This window comes from Bombus pyrosoma, linkage group LG15 (genome assembly GCF_014825855.1).
Source record: "Bombus pyrosoma isolate SC7728 linkage group LG15, ASM1482585v1, whole genome shotgun sequence".
Lineage (NCBI taxonomy): Eukaryota > Metazoa > Arthropoda > Insecta > Hymenoptera > Apidae > Bombus > Bombus pyrosoma.
The window spans coordinates 2832660-2851464 of NC_057784.1; the positions used below are offsets into that span (position 1 = coordinate 2832660).

Below are 18805 nucleotides of genomic sequence, written 5' to 3' on the forward strand. Positions count from 1 at the left end.
TTCAAAGATACTTCCACTTACTCGTACATACGCATGTATGTGTTTATGCTATGTTGTGTGTGTATATATATACATATTTATGTATGTATATATATATACTCATATAGAAAAAAAGTGTTACCACAGTGTCAATAGCATCAAAGAAAAATCTTTGATACAATTGACATGATAATTTATGTAAGAAAAATATTAACATTTCTCTCGAAGTTGCACACGTTATATTTATATTATATTGTACTGAGAATAAAACAAAAATCAGGAAGCAACAAACTGTATTTATCTCTCAGTACACATATATTTCCTTCATACTCTCGCATAATCATTCACTCGTCCTCACGTTTGCGTTTCTATTTGTAGAATAGATATAAAATTTTATACGATGTACTCAATTAATTACCCCGAATGCTTAAAAGTAGTCAAAACCGCATCCTCTCTTTCTTTCTATGAAAATTGTTTGTCGGATTTTCGATTAAATCACACATTACACCGTTACGTGTAATCTTTTACAAAGGTCTTCGGGGCATCAAAACCTTTATTTCAATTATTATCAACGGTGAATTAAATAGGTAATAACAAAATAAGAACAAGCCACCTCTGGCTGATTTCACTTGGATTTTAAGCACAAAGAGGTGGATCAACCAAAACTCTAAGCACTGAGAATACATTGAAGTTTTCACTAATTAGCGAATTCACAAACGTGTACCCGTGGCATTGTCCTTTACTCGTGTACGATACGCTTGTAACCATAAATCTCCTCCTTAATGCAAACTTAGAGGATTGATTGATTTGACTCTTTGCATGGCATTCATACAAAGTTGAGTACCTGGTCTTGGACACTTCAATAACTGCAAATAGGATTGATGCAATGACAAGGAATTATAGTTTTATCCTTTCTGAAACAAACAGTACATTGTACGTTATATAAATGAAAAATAATATATCAAATTTTGTAATAATAAGAGAGATTAAAACGAAAAAAGATAATCAATTTTCACTATGCTCTTGATTATACATTATAGAAAATATTTGTATAAATTATTATGTCGCTATTATAACATGGAGTTGTTTTTTTATGTATGTATAGAAACTAAAGATGATGTAATATGCAGTATAATTGATGATATAGCAAAAAACACCTGGTTGAGCGTTGGTCTGAGCTGGTGGCTGAGCTTGGGCTTGTCCTTGCCCCTGAGCATTTGGTGCGGATTGGCCTGGACCAGTTGCAGATGTTAAAGTAGGGAGACAATTTTTTTGTTTCAACATTGTCCAATCAAAAGTATAATCATATTGGTGATTCAATGTACGGAAAAGTATACGGAAAAGTTGGCGAAGATACATATAATCTGGACTTTCTTCGAAACGTAGACCTCGTGTATAATTTAAATACATCGCAAATTCAGCAGGAAATCCCTGTTTAAAAAAAACAAATAAATAAGTTTCTTTCTAAATAATACAACATATTCTAGTTTTAATAGAAAATTTACAAGTTTATAAATATATTAAACTTACCTTACATAAAACTTCCACAGGCGTGGACATTTTCTTTTCACTTATTTTCTCATATTTCTGCTTTTTGGTAGCAGCTTTAAGTCCTTGCCAAGGAAGAGATCCGCGATTGAAATACATAAGCACATAACCAAGTGATTCCATATCATCACGGCGGCTCTGTTCTATTCCAAGATGTGCATTAATCGAAGCATACCTTGCTGTGCCTGTTAAATTTTTATCTTCTCGATACATTATATGCAGTCTTGTACGACTATCTCTATATTTTTTAGCTAATCCAAAATCAATAAGAAAGAGCTAAAAATTCAGAAACAATTATCATGATATTACAATGAAAATTATTATACAATCTACATTGTAGATTGTGTTACGATTTAACATTGTTAAAATATACCTTATTACAGTGACGGCCAATACCCATTAAAAAGTTATCTGGTTTGATGTCTCTATGAATAAAATGTTTGCAATGAACATATTCAATCCTACCAATCATTTGATCTGCTAACATTAAGACTGTTTTTATTGTGAATCTTCTAGTACAAAAGGTGAAAAGGTCTTCAAGAGATGGACCAAGGAGGTCCATGACAAGTACATTATACTCTCGTTCTTGTCCATACCTACATTTAATAAGAAAATAACAGTAAAATTGTATTTTTATTCAAAAAACAAACTTAATTGTCTATTTTATAAATTAATTACATATGACATGTTAGATATCTCTTTACAAATAAGAAAAGCTGTTAAAGGTAATAATTACCAACGTATATGAGGTATTCCTATACCACCATGCAAAATTTTATATAGCTTTGACTCATATAGCAGTTGAGGATGTCGAGCACGTATACTTTCCAACTTAACAGCAACTTCCTAGAATAATACATAATATACCTAACATGTTTTATTATTAAAACAAGCTAATATAATTTGTACATAAACTATTACAGGTTTACAATATTTTGTCTTCTATACATACTTGTCTTTATATAAAATGTTTATTTTTTTTTTATAAGTCACATATTACCAATTAAATTCATACTATTTATATCATTATTGCATGGCATACATAATTACTCTCATTTAGCGCTCTTTAAATAAATAAATATTTATGTTATAAGTACATATAGAAAGTTACATAATTTATTATGCTTTTATTATATTTATTACTTTAATACTGTATTAAAATTTGCACACATATACATATACATATAACCAATCTGTATTTAATATAAAAATAATTGTTATATGTTATATATTAAATATTTAACACTTGTCGTCGTATATCATTAATGAAATCACTGTTACATCTTAGTAATTAATTTTGTATCATTTTTATTTCCAAAAACAATTGTTTTACAAATAAAATGTAATTCGATGACACACAATATTCATAAGCAAAAAATATAATAACAAAAACTTTTATGTAAAGTAGGAAATGTTATTACATTGTTAATACAGCATATTTGCTGTAGGATAAAATTTGTTGAGAACAATTTCACATAAACACAAAGAATAAAACAGTATAAATATGATAAAAACAGGTTTTAAATGTGAACTTTATTTGCTGTAGAAAAGAACTTTAACGATATAGGTGCAATTTTTTATTTGGTGCTTTGTACTATCTAATTTATGACAAACACTACAGATATATGTATTTTAGTAACAAACATTGTCTTACGATTTACACACATAAACAATAAATATACTGTTCCTTTTTACATATAGAGGTCAATCACATTGCAAAAAGTTGGATGATCGTTTACAATTAAATAAACGCCATGAAATTTTGAAAAATTGTAATTCTGTATGTCGATTAAATAGACATAACTTTATCGAAACGGAAAGTTTACAAGTTGCAAATTCTCCAAGGGAAAACAATGGATATTTCGTGTAACCAATAACAATATCATAAAAAAAACATATTTCGTAAGAAGTTTAATAACGTTTAGTATCATAAGGAGAAATTTCTGTCACGATACGGACTTATAGTCGAATAACTTGTTACGAATGGAATGAAAAATTAAAAAAGAAAAGAAGTAAGACAAGGAGTGGAAGATGTGCTGGCAGGTCGTCTCACGTGAAACGGTACTCCTTACCTCACCATTAGAGATGTTGATACCGAGGTAAATGTCGCCAAAGGATCCCGAGCCAATCTTTCTCAACAGCCTGTATTTGCTACCCACGATAAACTCATTCTTTGCTACTGACATTGCCAACTGCATCGACATATTGCTCCTGGCTTCCTTATTTCTATCCTTCCTCCGCTAGAACCGACGGCGGACTTCTACGACTGGCTCACGTCGGACTCGAACCTGATTTAAAGTACTAAGCGTACCCGATAGGACTTATACGCCATTTACTGGCAAACTCGACGATGTTGACTATTCCCAAAGCCGCAACGATCGACGATTTTCTTCGATAAAAATCTGCTCAGGTAGCCCAAAAGTCACTCTCTAGTGGCACAACAAAACCCCACTAATACGCCGACATTTTCCCTTTCGCTAGAAGCACGAGAGCAACTGACGTTGCGGAAACGATGCGTCACGACGGGCGGCGTTCAAGTCAGAGTCCTTATTAACGAATTGCTATTAATTAACCACACTATCTTTTCGATCGAACCATCCGGAAACTTTCTATTTTAATTACGAGAAAAATTTCGTTCGGCCCAGCTACGAGTTTACCACTGTCTCAAAATTTAATCGTACAAAATGACTCGCTTGAATTCGCGGTACTAGATTTTCGCCAGGCCTGTATCAATCTGATTGCGATTCCTCGAATGAACACCGTTTCTTACAGTGACGTCTATATAAGTCGAAACATGTGTTATTAAAATGGAACTTTTTCTCCCGAGTCACATTTTTCTTTCTGTCACAGTTATTTAGCATTTAAAGAAAAAGATATTCATTGGCAAGATAAATGAAAACTAAGAAAGAACAAGCAAGAATATTTTATATTTTCATATTTTTTTCGATAGTTTTATATTTTTATAGCTTACATGAGAAGTAATATGAGTAAAACGAGTAAATTAAACGATTTAAAAAGATTTGGTTCTTTTTACTTGATATTGGCATACTCTTGTAATACTTATTTTTAAGGGTATGGAATTACACTCTTAGATAATTTCTTTGTGAAACAAGTAACGTAGAAGTAAGAATTTTGAAATTTGTAAAAAATATATATAGTACTGTGAACAATATTTATAATTTTTGTTGTACACACATATAATGTACTTCAGAGCAATATAGGTCAAAAGTACCATTACTTTTTTAAGGATGTATATTCGTATATACATAGATACATTACTGATCGTACCGGAACCTTGTGCTACTTATTAGAAATTGATATGAAATGTGTTTTGCATTTCTTATTTATAGTTTGCTTTAAATTGAATGAAAATTTGATTAGAAAATGTTACAAGCACTTTTCCGTTTATGATTTTAATGGTACTCAGCGCAAAATACTCCGAATTTTGTAAAGTACTGAGCGACATCTAAGATGTATGCTATATATGTATATACAGTAAGATGAACGTTTAACGAAAACTTTTTTACGTTTACATTGTTGAATTAATAACTAACAAATATTGAATGATCAATGGCAATTTTTTCACAAGCGATACGACTACCAATATTAATATCTACGAAAAACGTTTTTTTTGGTACAAACAATTGCAATAAGAGATACATTATGACAACTTGTACAAAGCTTGAAAAAGTTTTGGAAAGACTTGAAAAAAATCCCTTTTTTGAGAAATATGCTAATAAAATAGCGAAATTTCAACAAACTAGTCCAGAAGAGTTCTTACAGCGTGTCGAAAATGAAGAAAAGAAGATTCAGGGAAGGAAAGGTATAATAACCTATATAATATTTTGCAAATACTTAATATTTGTTATTATTAATGTATTAAATGAAAATCGATATACTTTTTTTTATTATATATGTATGTTATTTGTTTATTATTATTTACATATAGAAAATATAAAAATATAGAAAAAATATGTGAGTGATATAACAACACACTACATAATTGTTTTTACTTTTTAATAATTATTCATAAATAAGTATTATATGTTGCTTTCTTTGATATATATATATTGTTAAATTAAAGAGAAACAGGAAGACGAGTATAAGTACTATCAAAGTCAAGCAAAACCATATTTGAAACAGAACAAGCAACCTGAGCAAGCTCAGTTAAATACCATAATGAAAGTTGATATGATTCAGGATAAATCAAAGGATGAGATTGTAAAAATTTGGAAAGATTATCATAAAGATAAAGATTACATATGTGGTATATTAACACCAGAGCAATTTGATAAAATGTTTGAACGTGGCAAGCGTCATACAACATTTTTGTTGCCATTACCTAGGAAACAAGGATATGAGTTTATTGTTAGTCAATTCTATGGATTAGAGATCCATATGACACCACTTTTGTGGTATCAAGCGCATAAAGAGAATGCACCAGAATGTCTAACTTTGGTTCATTATACAGAATTAAGAGATGATAAAGGAATTATTCTTATGCGTGGCGAATTTGATAAAAAATGCATTAACGTGCAAGAAGCACAGTGTTTAGTGAATGAATTACAATTATATTATTGTACAGATAATACAAAGAGATTACAACTATTGGAAACTTTTACTAATAAGCCTGATGAATTTAAGTATATGGATCTTGTAGCACAGTTAGAATCAATACAATTAGAATTACAATAATTGAATATTTGCATATAAAATTTATTGTAATTATATTTTATTTGATACTGTGGATATACAGAATTTGTATATAGTGCTCTGAAAATAAATGATGAAGTAAAATATTTATATTGAGTTATTTATTAACTACAATTACAACTACACTTGATTTTCAGATATTTTATATTTTATGCATTTGCATTGTTTTGAAGAGTTCTAATATACATTAATTTTAATTTTAGTTACAGTTCATCTGTCAAGATCTTGTCATATTCAGTCTTTATGGATGTTTCCATTCGTAATGACAAGAACACAACCATGGAATTATGTTAAAAAAAGGAATTTTAGTGATCATGCAATGAAAAGCATATATATTACTACACCTATATTTTATGTTAATGCTGGTATGTTATTATAAACATAGAAGAATTTGTTTTATAAATGCATAGAAATATACATTATGACAGTCAATATTAAAACATTGATTTGTTACTTTTCCTTAGGACCACATATAGGACATCTTTATACAGCAGTTTTGGCAGATACCATAGCTAGATTCAATGCTATGCTAGGACATTCTGTGTTTTTATGTACAGGTACAGATGAACACGGCATGAAAGTTCAGAAAGCTGCAAGTAATGTGACTTTACCTATTCCTGAATATTGTACTCGGGTTTCACGTCAATTTCAAGAAATGTGTGATATGTTTGATGTTGAATATTCAAGGTTTATTAGAACAACTGAAGAACGACACCAAGAAGCAGTTCTTGACTTTTGGGTTGTTAAACTTATAAAGTGTTAATTAATAAGATTGGATAGAGAAATACATGAAGTTAAAATTTTGCAGAATCGTTTAGAAAAAAATGGATATATTTATCAAGGAAAATATTCTGGTTGGTATAATGTATCAGAAGAAGCATTTGTCCCAGATAAAGATGTAGTAGAAAAGAATTCCGCAAATATTAATGAAGCATATACGGAATCAGGGGATGTGTTAGAATGGATGGAGGAAGAGTGTTATAAATTTCGATTATCTTGTTTTAAAGAAGAATTAAAACATTGGTTGAAAAATGGTATATATACAATTCGATTTAACAAATTTAGTTTAATTAAAAGAAATTGCAGTTTTAATAGTTGAAATTATATTTAGCAAATGTAATAGAACCGGAAATATATCGCACGAGCTTGATTCCGTGGATAGACAATTTACAAGACTTAAGTATTTCTAGACCTATCAAGAGAGTGCCTTGGGCAATTCCTACTCCTTCTGATGAATCTCATACGGTATATGTATGGCTGGATGCATTAGTCAATTATTTAACTTCAGTGGGGTATCCAGATGATTCATTTAGAAAATTTTGGCCACCAACTGTACAAGTGAATGTCTTTACTTCGTTTTAATATAGAATAGTATTTAAGATTGAGAATGTCACTATACAAATCTAAGAATATTTCTAAATTAGGTTATAGGAAAGGATATATTGAAATTTCATGGTATATATTGGCCAGCATTTTTAATGGCTGCTGGTCTTGAATTACCAAAAAAACTTATATGTCATGGACATTGGGCTGTTAAAGATAAAAAGATGTCAAAATCCAAAGGAAATGTAATATCGCCTTTTGAAGTAATGCATAATTTTACACAAGATGGTCTAAGATATTTTCTCTTACGACAAGCAGTGCTGCACACAGATGCAAGTAAGACAAAGAATGTGTGGTATGTGTTTCAAATATCGCCCTTTCTTTATTTTCTAATATCTTATTTCTTCTTTGTAGATTATAACAATTTAAAAATTCAGAATCTACTAAATTCTGAGCTAGCCGATACACTAGGTAATTTAGTTAATCGTTGTTTTGGTAAAAGTATTAATCCAGACGGAATAATATATAATTCAGCCGAATATACAAATATTTTAAAATCCGAGATAGCTCGTAAAAATGTAGTAGCTTTGGAAGAATTAAGTGAAAAAGCTAAGGAATATTATGAGAAATATAATTTGTATTACACAGTGGATATTGTGATGAATATGTTGCGCATTGCTAATCAAATGTTTCAACATCATCGGCCATGGGAATTAAGCAAAGCCAAAGACCCCGATTCTGTAAAGCAACTTGAAGCTGTGATCTCTTTAGCTTTGGAAAATTTACGAGTAGCTGCTTTAGTATTGTATCCCATTATACCAAAGTCAGCGTCTAATCTTCTTGATGTTCTTCAAGTTTCAAAAAGCAGTCGTACTTGGGAAGATACAAAACCGATTCACTTAACAAATGCTTCGAATGAAACAAGACACGTTTTGACGCAGAATATATTATTTTTTAAAAGAATAAAAAATTGAGAAAACATTGAATATTTGAGTTATTAATAAACAGGTAGGATGATAAGGATGTAATAAAATATTGCAAATTTAATATTCGCGTGGAAGTCTTACGTTAATATATTTACAGAGAACGGTCATTCAGATATATCATTAGTATACATCGACTTCGTGCACGTATCATTCCGACAGAAAAAACGTAGGATTTCTGCATTTTTTTTTTTATCTTATTACGATACCCTAACTGTAGTCTCTCTCTTGTCGGAATGCAGTACACATTGCAAATCGCTGATATAGATGATGGAAGAGACTCAATGAGCGTCGGTTGCATATTGCAAGGATTTTTTTCGTTTAGATAAGTGACGCAGATTTGAGATTCGACGGGTTGCGCAACAGTTTTGCCACACGTTAGCACCTAAACGAAATATCGCTTACAATGCAAAAATACGTGGATCGCGTGTTGGTGTCCCGTCAAATAGAAAAATAAATAAATGACTATTTACAAGATGGAAAATGAATCTGTGCGGATTCCACCGCGATCCTAATACTAATATGTATAAGCTACGATTCGATAGACGTTACTATTAGTACTTCAATGTAACATCCAGCTTCATATCGTAGATGCGCTATTAACATGATTTTATAATTACAATTGCTTTATGAGAATGTTACCTAAATACTAGTTTCGAATTTCTCTACCCACGAATTTTAATCCTTATTTTTTTTTTGTTCTTTTTTTTACTTTTAAATTGATATCCTCCTGTTCGATTTTTTTTTCTTTTTTGATAATTCGTGTTTATTCCTTTTAGTGTAAGAGCAGATTATGTCTCACGGATATGTTTTGAACTACCTTTTGGTGATTGTCTTTAAGTAAATATTTTTCCTTAACCGTCCATTTATATCGATAAATTCTCTTCCCCTTTCACCATGGATGAAAGAAAAATATTCAGCAAAAAAAAATCCACATGTAACCTTTTTCTATTTGGGGTGAGAGGGGAAAGGAAAAGAAAGGGAACGTACTGTTACTTGGTGACTGTTGCTCATGGCGATAAAATCTATATTATTTCGAGATATTTTATGCGTGAAGTACGTGGTTTAAATCTGTTTGTTTGTTGCAGATGATACGAGAAATACGTAGAATATCTGTCGAGGAGAACTCGATAAGTCAACGAATTCGATATCTCGAAAAGCATTTGCAGATTTTGTAATACATTTTCTGTATAATGAAACGGCGAAGTTTAACGTTGAAGTTGACAACGACGGTTACGATTACTATTGTAGATGGTTGTAAATTTTATTCCACCCGTTACCATTATGGGAACTTGAAAAATTACAGTGGCTATAAAAAGTATTTGTACACCATTGTATCTATTATAGCATTTACATACTAATTAATTAGGTTTAGGTATATTAAATTTCGTGTCATTTAATAGTACTTTCATATGACTACAGAAAAAAAAAAAAAGAAAGAAAATGATACTGTGAAAATGGAAATGAAAAATAAAGGTATGTATAAATACTTTTTGTAACTACTATATATGGATATGTTCATGTAACACTCTTCGATTCGACCGAAAAATTCGTACCAAGAACGTAGAGTGCCACGCGCAAGACTGACGACAGGAGGGATGTAATATTTCCGATATGGTTTTATTAACATGTTGATCGCCACGATGATTATCGATGACATGTTACCAAATTTTTTCGAATGATTGAAATAAGATAAATTTTAGGAACTAAGAAATTTTCAACAATATGAATAATTTAGATAACACTGTTAGATAAAAAATGCACAAATACAATATTTTACAAAAATTAAATATATAGTATGTTTAAAGAGCAAAATATATAAAATTCGCGTGGCAGTCAACGTGTTAAAGTGTTACGTGTTATTAATAAAATCACTTACATAGGATCAATGACCGCGATGGAAAATCTTTTAACTGTATTTAAATTCGCGAAATGCGCGGGAAGGCGAAATGCACGCTTTTATGCGCTGAAGCGCAATATTCGTTCGATAGGAAGATCGATAAATCTGAAGGGAGAAATTCGAGTCTGATTATATCGCACTGACGATAGTATCGCGATGTCTTTGCGCCATCATTCCGACTTGACAACTGTCCGCGCTTGATCTTGGACTAATATTACATTCGATCATAGATCCGTTTCGTTTTTGCACAACCACGGATCGAAATTCTCCGCATTCGCTAGTCGACGGTTGGTTTCCTCGGGCTCGCGCACCCTTTGTAAGAATTCTTTTGAACGCTTCTCGAAACTCTGTGTTAAAGATGCTGTAGATGATCGGATTGAAGGCCGAGTTGCTGTAGCCGAGCCAAGTGAGTACCTGTTACATATCAAACTTTGTTTCTTGTTTTCTTTTTTACATCTTTTTTAGGATCATAATACAGTCGAACTTCGATCGAGTCTCTATAATTCGAAAACCTTTATAAGATTTTAATTCTTTAATTCTTCGCTTGAGATACGAGTTACTGAAGTTCGATCGTATTAGGTTAAGAGTCGTTTAAAAATGCTTTAATTAATATAAAATAGTGAACGTCCAGATAAAAGATGTTTTTGAAAAATATTTTTATGATGGCGTGGTTTAATCCAATAAGGACCATGTAGCGAAATAATTAAGACATTATTACAAAACATAAATAAAATGAGTTATTCTTTTAAGTTATAAGAATGTATTAGAGTAGTAGGTATATTACAGAAGTCCATACACAAATCGAAACTGAACAAAAATAGTTTACCATAGCGACATAAAATACTTGAATTTCTTTAAATTTCATAAAATTGTGGGATCTAAATGAAAGAAGAAATTAATAACTGTAACGATATTGAGCAAATGTTTGAGATTTCTTTTCACAATTGCGATATGGACTATAAATGGATTCAATAATTCGATATGACTAAAAAGATATTACGTATGTTACCTTAATGCATTTTTGGTCCTTAGTGAGTTAATGAGAAATAGCAGAAAAAGCAGATATTCATTTTTTTAAAATAATGATTCAAAAATCCATTCGAGTACGGTTCTGTGCTTATCTGTTTTCTTTCGAAACGATATCTTGTGAGAAAAGAAAGAGACATATTCATACTTGGAATGCTCGGACTGATATGCAGGTCTTGCAATATGAAGCGACGATATTTACGCAGAAAAAGGGTACCCAGCATATTAAGAAAACACCCATAATTACACCCACTGTTATAGCGGCTTTATGATCAGACACATGATAAGGACTTGTCGGCTTCGTTTTTGTTTGCGGCTTTGGTGGTTTGTTGCGAGTACTTTTCGCACGAAAACTCTTGGCCATTGAGGTATCCGGCAGTTTTGTTACTGCACGGATGCTTTTTACGTGTTTCTGTGCGTAGCAATAGAGCCTGGAAATACCAAATCATATCATAAGAGAGAACATCTTTGAATGGTATATCTTGATAATTTATAATTAACGGGTTTCAAGTTTTGTTTTTAATTATTTTGTATGAAAAAAAAAATTGTAATGTCTTAGAAAGTTCGTGATATTAGTTTGTCATATTTGCAGGGGAGGAACATTATAAATTTCTTATTTCTTCCAAGGAAGCTATTTTGAAATTCGATACATATCCAATCAACCTTATGTTACTGAAATTACCTTTTTATTGTATTTTGGAGCCAACAATTTTTTTTTCATATTTCAATAGTTATTTTTAAAACTCAGAAGATATCACGTCTTTTCCCTCTGATCGTCATTTGTCTAATTGTACAAGTAAATTTTCTCAAAATTATTTCGAGCTTACCTGCAATAAATCCCCAGCATTACGATGCAGGGCACGTAAAAAGATATAGAAGAGGAAACTATCGCGTAGGTGAGTGTAAGGTCTAAGGCGCACGTAGGATGTTCCTGAAAGATAAAACGATCGAAGAGTAGGCGCGCAGTTATTTAAACAAAGGATCATCCTTTTTTATACATCATACCAGATATAGAGATTTTTAACGAGCAAAAAATAAATTACTAAACTGTCTTGCTTCTCAATAACTGTAAAAAAAAAAAAAAAATAGGAAATTTCGATAACCTATTTTCTGTAAATTCTAGAAATTCTAGACTGTTTAAATCGATACTATCTCGATCGATTTACTATACATAGCACTGTTACTTACTTATAACATTAATGGCTTACTGATACGAATCAAGAAGCAGACAGAATTCATGCGATAACCTAATATTTATCGTACGTACCTCTTTACCATCGTCATACATTACGGGCTCATCTGCTCGGTGAAGGCCTAGGCTGATCGGCACGAAGGATATGAGTCCTGCGAGCAACCATACGATAGCGATTCCAGCAACCGCGACTCTTCTTGTCACCCAACGACCGTATCTGACCGCGAAACGGTAAGTGAACGTTATTTAAATCATCAAGGAGAGATACAATATTTGAACGGTTAAACATAAGAAAGAATATTTACCTAAGCGGATCCTTTATGTGTATGTAACGATCGAGAGAGATTGCGCAAAGATTCAGAATAGAGGCAGTGCTGCACATAACGTCAAAAGCGATCCAGGTGTCGCAGAATCGCGGTCCAAATACCCAATAGCCGAGAAGATCATTCACCCCGGCAAATGTCATAACCAGACAACCGACAAACAGGTCGGCGATAGCGAGGGAGGCCAGGAATAAATTTCCTATTCTCCGTAAACCGCGGTCCGTGTAAATTGCCACGCAGACTAAAATGTTGCCCGCCACGGATAAGAATATCAAGACCAGAAAGAGAAATCCTGAAAGAATGGGTCGAAGAAACTGGACTAGCGGAGAATCGATGGTGCTTGCTCGAACAGTATCACTCACCCCTCGAAGAGCTGAGTCGAGGTGCATCGAATGTATGATGGTATCGGACGCTTTTTTTTTTACCATACAAAAGCAACAAAAGGGAGATTCATAAATGCTTGATATAGAAACGATCCGATGATATTTCATTTTTGCGAAAAGTAAGCGAGAAAGATAAAAAATGAACAAATTGTAATTGACGTGGGAGAAAATACGAAAGGCGTGAAGAAACAACGAAACAGAAGGCAGTAAGAGATGGAACAGAGGATGAAACAGGAAAGGGAACAGAGGGATACATGTAGCGAGCTTAGATCAAAGTTTTCGAGTGAAGGGCCTCCCAGAGGGTTGTCTTCGAGGGGCGAGTCGCGATCGATCAAATGGGAAGTTTAGCGAACCAACTAGAAGCACCGACAACAGCGAGAAACTGTCTTCAGGCAGATCTTCTTCCCCGTCTGTCAGGTTGTTCTGTAAACAGGCAAACACATTTTCCATGTACATTAAATCTTGCAGTGCGTTATAATTTGTAAATTATAACGATGTACAAAACGATTCTTTTTAATTTTAATGTATATGCGGACAGTTTCACGACCTAACAGCCAAACTTTGTATTTTAACGATCGCTAAACTTCTTCCAGTTCTTAAGAATAGTAACTGTCTTAAGATTGTTCAGCAGATGAGTACACACATAGAATATAGATATTGATGAAGTTTGGTTAAATTCTGCGGTTGAATTACACCATGTATAATGTTAATAGGTAAAAAGTATTTACTTGGAGAATTATATGGAAGGCGTAAAAGCAGTTCTTCCCTATTTTCTTACTACTTCTTACCCTCGCATCTTTTTCTTCATATACGCTGGGATAGAAAGTCTCTTGCCCGTCTAAAAATGTAGCACGGGTTTCTGACTGAAAATGGCATACTGTGGCGCGCACGTACACGCCGCGCCGCTACTTCTATTTTCTCTTTATATTTTCCCGATATTTCACGCCAAAGCTGTAGATACACCGGGAATACTTTCGAGATTCGTATTCACGGAAAATCGATACTACAGACGGATCAAGATGACGTTGAGTTTACAGGCTCTTTACTTCTGCTTGAACGCGTTGTCTGTCAAGCCGTCCTATCCCATCTCGAAGACACATAAAAATATCGTGAGATGAAGGGTGTCAGGGTAAAGCCTCTGCTACGTAGGTATATGTCTCTATGAATAGTCTGTCGGTAACATTTCTAGAAGTTCACTTTCTTCTTATTAACATACGTTAATGAGCTACGCTCCGATCATTCCTCTCATTTTCTACCACGTAAGTATTTTGACCGCGTGTTTGTTTAGGCGAAATTCGACATTTGAATTCAACTTTCTCCATCTTCAGGTTTTATGTTTCTTTTCTATTCGAACTTTCATACCGGTTTTTGTAATTATTTTCTCAAATAATGTCATCGTCAATTGTCAATTAGTATTCATAAGGTGTATTTAACATCGAATAAATAATCAATGGATTAGATCTCTAACATTATCATGTACAATATTATGGTAGTTTCTTTGATATTACGACATATAATATTACAACAGCATCATATTTAATGTTTCAGGCTAATATTTAATATTTTTTACGGATAAAACCGGCGTTCTATTTCATATTGATGATCACGGAGAAAAGATACGATAAGTTACATTTTTCACGCGAGAACATTTTTAAATCCATCACCTTGTCAAACCAATGATATATTACCAAAACTGTTTATTAAATTTCGTTACGCGGGTATTTTGAAAAATATTTACATGGAAAATATCTTTTGTTACATTTTAAATATTACGAACGCTGTTAGTTTCTCCGCGAAACTTTATGAATTTGTCATCTGTTGCTGGAAGGTTCATATTTTTGCATCGAATATCTTTTTTTCTAATCACGTTATATCAAAGTACGCTCTTGTAACCACCAAACAACATCAGACAACAACAAAAATGGGGAAATCAACGAAATTGTACTTGTTACATGTACTGTTCCCCTGTAATCTCGATACAGCAATGATTCTTAACGCTAACGCCACTCGATTTTTCCCGTTCTTTGATGTCGACCGAGCAGTATTTAACCGCTATGCTAGAAATTCCCGTGGTCCGCCCTCGCTTTTAAGGCGCTCGTATTTTTTCTCCACTGTCCTGTTGGAAAAAACCTCCGCACCGCTTGTATGCAGGTGCATTGATTTTCTGGACGTAGTGTAACGCATGCATATGCAAAGGGAAACATTTCATTGCGGTGATAGACTGCTCTCGCCCTTTTTTAGACTTATTACTTAATTAAAAAGATAGACGCCATCAACAAAGCAAATTGTTACTCACGTTTACTTTATACGTGAAACAAAATTGCCTTCGCGACACTCGAGATTGTATTTAGATACTTTTAACGTAACGCAGCAGAGCTTCCACTTAAACCGACTTTTATTTATATTAATTGCGTTACATCTGTCGCGGAGATAATTAGAGAGGCCCTCGTCGGAATTACGTCTTTATCTGCTTGTTAGCTTTTTCACATTTTCTACTTCGTTTGCGTTCCCATAGAACGTGTACGTAACGGCTATTACACTTTACGCTTTATTTGATTAACCTGTTAACCGGGTCGTTTCTTGTTTGGAAATTTCTCTAATCACGAAATTAATAGCTAATAAAGTCGGAACAACTTTAGTTGAGTCGGCTTTAGGTTTTGCAAATTTACATACGATATGATCCGTCTTTAAAAACTAGCTTCTTCTGACAAAACTCTGTTGTTTCACTTCCGATGAAGTAGGTCTTTACGTTTCAATTCGTGGAACATTTTTCATCCATATCAAATCGTTGAAAAAATAGAGCAATTTCCTTAAAATCTTTGCTATAATATTCAGTTGGAAATTAAATTAAGCGCATAGATATGTTGTAAAGTTGTTTCAAATACATATCATATATAGAAATAATTTATAAATGAAAGTGCCTGTTGCGAATAACTTAAAGATTGGTTCATTGATCTCTTTGATCTCAAACCAACAAAATACAACGTATTTATGGATTTTATATTTCTTATATAACGATTATGCGGGTTGAGCGTTAAAGAATTAACAGAAACGAAACGACGCGCGACGAGTGAAAAACATCCGAGCAAAGATATTATTATGCCCAAGAGATTATCAATTCGTGTGACGAGGTGACTGATCTTTCTTGCTTAACACGTTAAAATTCTGTTAAATCTCGTTAAACCTCCCCTCTTTTTTTGTTTGGCTGCCAAAGAAAGGTGTTTACTCTTGCAGAAAGAGAAAAACCTGTCTCATAAATATCAATTTTTTTGATAAGCTGTCGGAGTCCCCTCTTTTCTCGTTTTATGCGAACTTTGCCGCGTTTATTTCAGCGACGTACAGAATTTACGTGGCCGTAGCGAAATAAAAGAACGGTTCATTTTCAGACGGCATTTTGACGCGTAAACGCGCGTTTGGTAAAAGTATGTAACGCTCACGTTGCAGAAAAGGAGGCGAAAGAAACGAATATTAAGAACTTACGTGTCAAAGAAGATATGTGAGATTCAACTGACGACGAGAGGAATATTTGAAAAAATGAAGAAATTTCAAGTTTTCGAGATTTACGATTCCTTGTTTTTCCATCGTCGAGGATTAATTGCTCGCCCCATTGAATTTCCGACATCCGCTTGGCCTTGTGCAGTTACGAACCGTGTTCCTCAAATAATCTCAAAGAGAAATCTCGGCGAATTGGATCGCTCCGTTGTTTTTCGAAGAAGATGAAAAAGTTTGACAAAACGCGGTGACGTGTCATCAGAATTTCAACGTTTCGCAACGAAAGTTATGCGAATTTACGTAGCCAGCGAGCAATTTTTGATGGAAACAGAGGACTATTTTAAATTAGCTATTAATAAACATCGTAACAGTATCTTCCACTATATGTGTATGTCCATTTAAAGACTATGGGGAAAGAAACGATTCGGCGATATCTCGTTAAATCGAGTCAATTGTACGGATTGAACGGTTCGATCAATTTGTCTTAAATCGGAAACGAAATGAAATATATTATTCAGATTTTCTGGATCAATAATTCGTTCAAACTTTATCGACTTCATAGTTTTCATTTAACCCCTTGTCAAATTGCTCCAATATAATCGAGTTAGTCATAAAAGCAGATCAAATATTTGCTCCATTTTCCGGAATATTCCTTAAATTGTTACAGCTCAATTAGAAAGATTATACTTCCGTAACGAGAAAACTAGAAAATTTGTAGTTTGAACGGGATTTAGTTGACGATTAGGACCTTAACACTTTGACACTTAACTCGGACGCCGAAATCGTATGTTTCATTCAGGACGCCACGGGAATATTTTTATTATTCAAAGCATATAATGGCAAAATAATAATGAATTAATGATGTGTAGTATCGTGGACGAGAGGCCTAAGATATATCGGGCGAACTATAAACAATGTCACGAGAAAGCCGAAGTGCCGACAAGCCCAACAATGTATCGTCGGTTTTTCGATCGAATAGTTACGTGGAAAAGGCCTGCGTGACCTTGGCTACGAGCGGTTGCGGAACACGTGCGTGGTGGGGCTAAGACAGAGGACAAAGGGATGCTAAGGGAGAAAGACAAATTAACAGTCAGTGTTAGTTGAGAAGTCAGAGAGCGTTAATCGAGAAGTCAGGGAGTACGAATTGCGTTGTCGAGAGAGTGCGGTCCGCGTGAGAGAGAGAGAGAGAGAGCGTTAGAACCGTGGTGACGAGAGTTGCAAATTAACTATTTAGTTGTCTTAATTATAGTACGTTATCGTATTTAGTTCACGTTAAACAACCATCGTTTCCTGTTTAACCAACACCTGTTTAATCCATTATAAATAAACTAATTGTAGTAAGATCCTACAGATGTAAGACAACATTCTTCCTCAATGGACCGTTTGTCTTATCGATGGTCACGGGTGACCACCGTGGCCCCTTGGTAACAGTTGACAGCGACATATTATAACAAGGCTTCGTTTATTTCAACAAACCATTCGCATTCGTTACTTCGTCGTAAGCAAAACGTGCAGAATATATCGTTGAAACGTGCAGGAGATATTAGTAAACGGTATTTGTTCGTTCTATATATAATAGTAAGGTATGTTCACACTTCTAACTTCAATTATATGATTATAAAGCAGCATTTACGATTATTTTCTAAGCTGTGTTTATAATAATACAAACACAGTGCACCGTTAGATGCAAGATTTGTTCTCATTTTTTTTTTTATTGATGTTCTAATAAAAATGTTTAATCGTTCAATGGGTCTTCTATTTATCGGTCATATTCAAAATGCCCTGACTGTCAATTTTCATTCAATTTTTACAATTGTAAAAAGTTGAAGAGCTCCGGTCACCAATGACCACCGTGGTGTCACAGGAGAAACCGTGGCCGGTTCTATATGATCAACGTGACAGTGAAAGTGTTAACTAGCAATACGTGTTTTACAATCGAATAT

The 18805-nt window shown here is 33.4% G+C and overlaps 3 protein-coding genes across 8 annotated transcripts in view; 1 reads left to right on the plus strand and 2 right to left on the minus strand.

Annotated features, from left to right (window-relative positions):
* Positions 1-514: 514 nt before the first annotated feature.
* LOC122576067 (casein kinase I) lies at positions 515-4033 on the minus strand. The gene is made up of 6 exons (XM_043745866.1): positions 3600-4033; positions 2264-2373; positions 1901-2123; positions 1510-1803; positions 1137-1410; positions 515-893 (listed from the first exon to the last, which is right to left on the minus strand). Exons 1-6 carry the CDS (start codon positions 3729-3731, stop codon positions 877-879), a joined length of 1050 nt encoding a protein of 349 aa, XP_043601801.1. The 5' UTR covers positions 3732-4033; the 3' UTR covers positions 515-876.
* Positions 4034-4655: 622 nt separating this feature from the next.
* LOC122576065 (methionine--tRNA ligase, mitochondrial) lies at positions 4656-9766 on the plus strand. 2 transcript variants are annotated; one of them, XM_043745859.1, is made up of 8 exons: positions 4656-5350; positions 6444-6605; positions 6705-6979; positions 7049-7274; positions 7352-7578; positions 7665-7899; positions 7978-8571; positions 9635-9766. In XM_043745859.1, exons 1-7 carry the CDS (start codon positions 5098-5100, stop codon positions 8535-8537), a joined length of 1938 nt encoding a protein of 645 aa, XP_043601794.1. In that variant the 5' UTR covers positions 4656-5097; the 3' UTR covers positions 8538-8571; positions 9635-9766. The 2 variants fall into 2 exon arrangements, with proteins under 2 accessions (XP_043601794.1, XP_043601793.1); XM_043745858.1 differs by lacking the exon at positions 9635-9766 and adding an exon at positions 8647-8777.
* LOC122576066 (dopamine receptor 1-like) overlaps positions 8606-18805 on the minus strand; it is a 59435-nt gene continuing 49235 nt past the window's right edge. Inside the window, exons 2-7 of one of the 5 annotated variants that reach the window (XM_043745864.1) lie at positions 13724-13793; positions 12970-13279; positions 12740-12881; positions 12300-12403; positions 11621-11903; positions 8606-10860 (exon numbers count right to left, since the gene is read on the minus strand). In XM_043745864.1, coding sequence (XP_043601799.1) covers positions 10576-10860; positions 11621-11903; positions 12300-12403; positions 12740-12881; positions 12970-13279; positions 13724-13793 — 1194 coding nt within the window. In that variant the 3' untranslated portion in view covers positions 8606-10575. Of the gene's footprint in view, positions 10861-11620; positions 11904-12299; positions 12404-12739; positions 12882-12969; positions 14079-18805 lie in introns of those variants that run through there. The other 4 variants (XM_043745865.1, XM_043745863.1, XM_043745861.1 and 1 more) reach the window with 4 other exon arrangements.

What these genes read in the sequence shown, in the direction of transcription:
- LOC122576067 (XM_043745866.1), bottom strand. Translation starts at nt 3,731, where the DNA reads ATGTCGATGCAGTTGGCAATGTCAGTAGCAAAGAATGAGTTTATCGTG. An exon ending in GGAATACCTCATATACGTTG is followed by an intron (nt 2,124 to 2,263) that starts GTAATTATTACC and finishes TATTAAATGTAG; the next exon opens with GTATGGACAAGAACGAGAGT. An exon ending in CTGTGGAAGTTTTATGTAAG is followed by an intron (nt 1,411 to 1,509) that starts GTAAGTTTAATA and finishes TTTTTTAAACAG; the next exon opens with GGATTTCCTGCTGAATTTGC.
- LOC122576065 (XM_043745859.1), top strand. Translation starts at nt 5,098, where the DNA reads ATGGCAATTTTTTCACAAGCGATACGACTACCAATATTAATATCTACG. An exon ending in GAAGATTCAGGGAAGGAAAG is followed by an intron (nt 5,351 to 6,443) that starts GTATAATAACCT and finishes TTTTAATTTTAG; the next exon opens with TTACAGTTCATCTGTCAAGA. An exon ending in TTTGGCCACCAACTGTACAA is followed by an intron (nt 7,579 to 7,664) that starts GTGAATGTCTTT and finishes TTTCTAAATTAG; the next exon opens with GTTATAGGAAAGGATATATT.